The 2,585-nt window shown below is 38.6% G+C and overlaps 1 protein-coding gene across 2 annotated transcripts in view; it reads right to left on the bottom strand.

The window, feature by feature from the left end:
• The window catches only part of LOC106531591 (sulfotransferase 6B1), an 18,984-nt gene that overhangs the window by 8,322 nt on the left and 8,077 nt on the right, over window positions 1-2,585 (bottom strand). For both annotated transcript variants that reach the window (XM_014027497.1, XM_014027498.1), the window contains exon 3: window positions 525-637. In XM_014027497.1, the coding sequence (XP_013882951.1) occupies window positions 525-637 (113 nt within the window). The remainder of the gene's footprint in view (window positions 1-524; window positions 638-2,585) is intronic.

Here is a 2,585-nt window from a genome sequence, read left to right as displayed (position 1 = left end):
TATTTGTTGTCTGTCATTGTAGCTGGGATAATTTTACTTATTAAAGCTCATAATCTTACCACTTGAAACATCACTAGCCCTGAAGCTGCTGGTAGCCATCGCGGTTGGAATCATCAAAGGTTTTTGACCCCTGAGAGACACCGTAGTAACTCCTTTGCATTTGGAAGCGGGGGGTGGGGGTGGGGGAAGGACCAGGGAGGATGATTCAACCACTCAACCAATAGATGTCACTGAAAACAATAAATCCTACACACTGTGCCTTTAAAACCTCTGAAAGGTTGATTTAAGATATTTTAAGGCCTAATTTTTGGATTGCTAAATTCAATGCCTTTTAAGACTTCTTAAGAGAACCCTGACTTCTCTAAAGAGCGAACTGAATGTGACGTGTCATTTTCAGCACATGTGGTTCTGCATGAACACTATGGACAGTTCACACTGGAGCCTGATGGAGGTAACATTTGAAACAACGTGAATGTCCCTGCAACAGATCAATAAATCTGAGGACAGATGCAGGAAGTGAGTACCTTTAAAAGTTCTGGTCCGAAAAACTCCATCATTGGGGGCATCTTGCTTTCATTTTTATTCCCTGTCCCCTCTGCCATGATCTTCTTCAGCACACCAACCATCCAGTTAAATCCTGTGCACAGAATTTTTTTAAAAAAAAAAGTCTCTTAAAACACTCCATGTTGAGTTTAAGACAGTGAGGTAACAATAGGAACCTTAAACATCAGCTTCATACATTCAGATAAGCATCCATTTTCTTGGTTCTCTGGTTTTTCTCCAAATAAAATCAAGTTGATGTTCTATAGAAAATGAGTACATCTTCTGTTTGCCAGCAAGACACTGAGTTGGTTTCCAGTTTCACAGAAATATCCAGTTTCATGTCCTGAAGTCAGATAAAGTTTAATGGCGATATCACATATCATGACTGAGTTGTTGTCTTTCAGATCCACCCTTCAGTGTTTAAAATGTCATGAGTTTTGAGTTGTTAGAATTAGACCATTTATTACATCTACAAAGAGCCTTTACTTCAGGTCAAAAAGGTAGATAGGATGGGTGGGACAGGGAGGTTACAGGTGCCGTTTCAGCTCATTTATTTATTAGTTAATAGATGAATGAGGAGAATAAAAAACAGAGAAGGTTGTATAAATCTTGGATTATAAATCAATATGACGTGAGTTGCAGCGGGCAATATAAATACATAAACAGCAATAACGATGGCTGGATATTGTTTTTTTTAATCACTCAATCAGTGTTGTGTCGGGTGAACAAGAGTCTGCAGAGGGAAAAACTTTTCTTTTTATGTTAACGGTGCGTTAACAGCGGGAGAGCAGGCAGAAGTTGCACAATTTTTTTGTCACTCAGCAGGGGGAACGAGAAGTGCGACTAGAAGTACGAACCAGCCTTCAGACCAATCATTCAGAGCATTCTTTAAGACAAGAATGGTGAATAAGCAAACTGTCATTTCTCATAATAGAACCAAAACAGACGTCACGGAAGGATAAAAACATTTCAAAGCAGTAAAAACACAAGAACATATGAGGCAATAAAACATAAGGTTCAAGCATATCTCCCATTGAAACTTCACAAAGCTGTCTGTCATGTAGTTGCACGCAGCCCTGTCTGTTCACTCTAAACAAAGGCTTTCTTTTGTTTCTAAAGAGGCCCTTGGTTACTTAAACTGGGAGGAAATAATGTCGCAAATGAAAATCTCCCTTTTTAGGCCCCCGCAACACACCCAGCAAAACAAGCAAATAGAAGGTTCCTCCTGATTCCCATCTGTATTCATAACATTTCTCACTGAGCACGCAACCTTCCTAAAAAAAAGTTCCCACAGGAACAACAGGAATGCTGCGTGTCTCTTTCTGTACAAACAGCTCTGTGAACTCTTGACATGACTTCAGAGACCGAAATTACAGCTGGAGCGCCACAGTTTTTGCAAAAAGCTGTAAAATCTAATTGTCCCCGCAGGACTCTGCGTAATATGGTGCTGTTTCATACATTTCTGCAAAGTGAGATGTTTCATTGATGTAAACAACATGTAGTAGCATTGATCAGGTGTTTTGAACGTCAGTCACATTATGTGGACAGAATCTCCAGCTGACTGACAGCAGAACAGGATGATTAGGCTGAAAAAAAAAAACACCTCTGGAGCAAATCAGTAACCTGATGTTGTGTGTTCAGACTAAAAAGGCAGTAAAAATGTCTTCAGATGGGTGCAAACATTTAGGTGGCTGGTAATTCTCCAACATTCAGGCAAATTTTGTTAAGAGAGACAGTTGTTATTATCTTAAGGGGATGGAAACGTTTGTGAAGCCATGTTTTCGTACTTGTTTAAGAGAAAGATGTACTTTAATCCAGGGTATGGGCTTATGGAATGATCTGGAGGATGATCTTAAAAATGCCAGATCTATGTAAATATTTAAGAGACAGATAAAAGCTACTTTTTCTGAAGGTATATGGGAAAGTAAAATGTGAAGCTATATGAATTGTTTGAGTTGATGTTTTTATTTTTATTTGTATATTTTGTAAATTATATTTTGTTTGAATACATTCTGGGGATAAAAGGGGCAGACATTTTGATT

Source organism: Austrofundulus limnaeus, unplaced genomic scaffold, assembly GCF_001266775.1.
Source record: "Austrofundulus limnaeus strain Quisiro unplaced genomic scaffold, Austrofundulus_limnaeus-1.0 Scaffold654, whole genome shotgun sequence".
Classification (NCBI taxonomy): Eukaryota; Metazoa; Chordata; class Actinopteri; order Cyprinodontiformes; family Rivulidae; genus Austrofundulus; species Austrofundulus limnaeus.
Note: the sequence above shows the minus strand (reverse complement) of the source record. Positions and strands in the feature narration are given on the sequence as shown.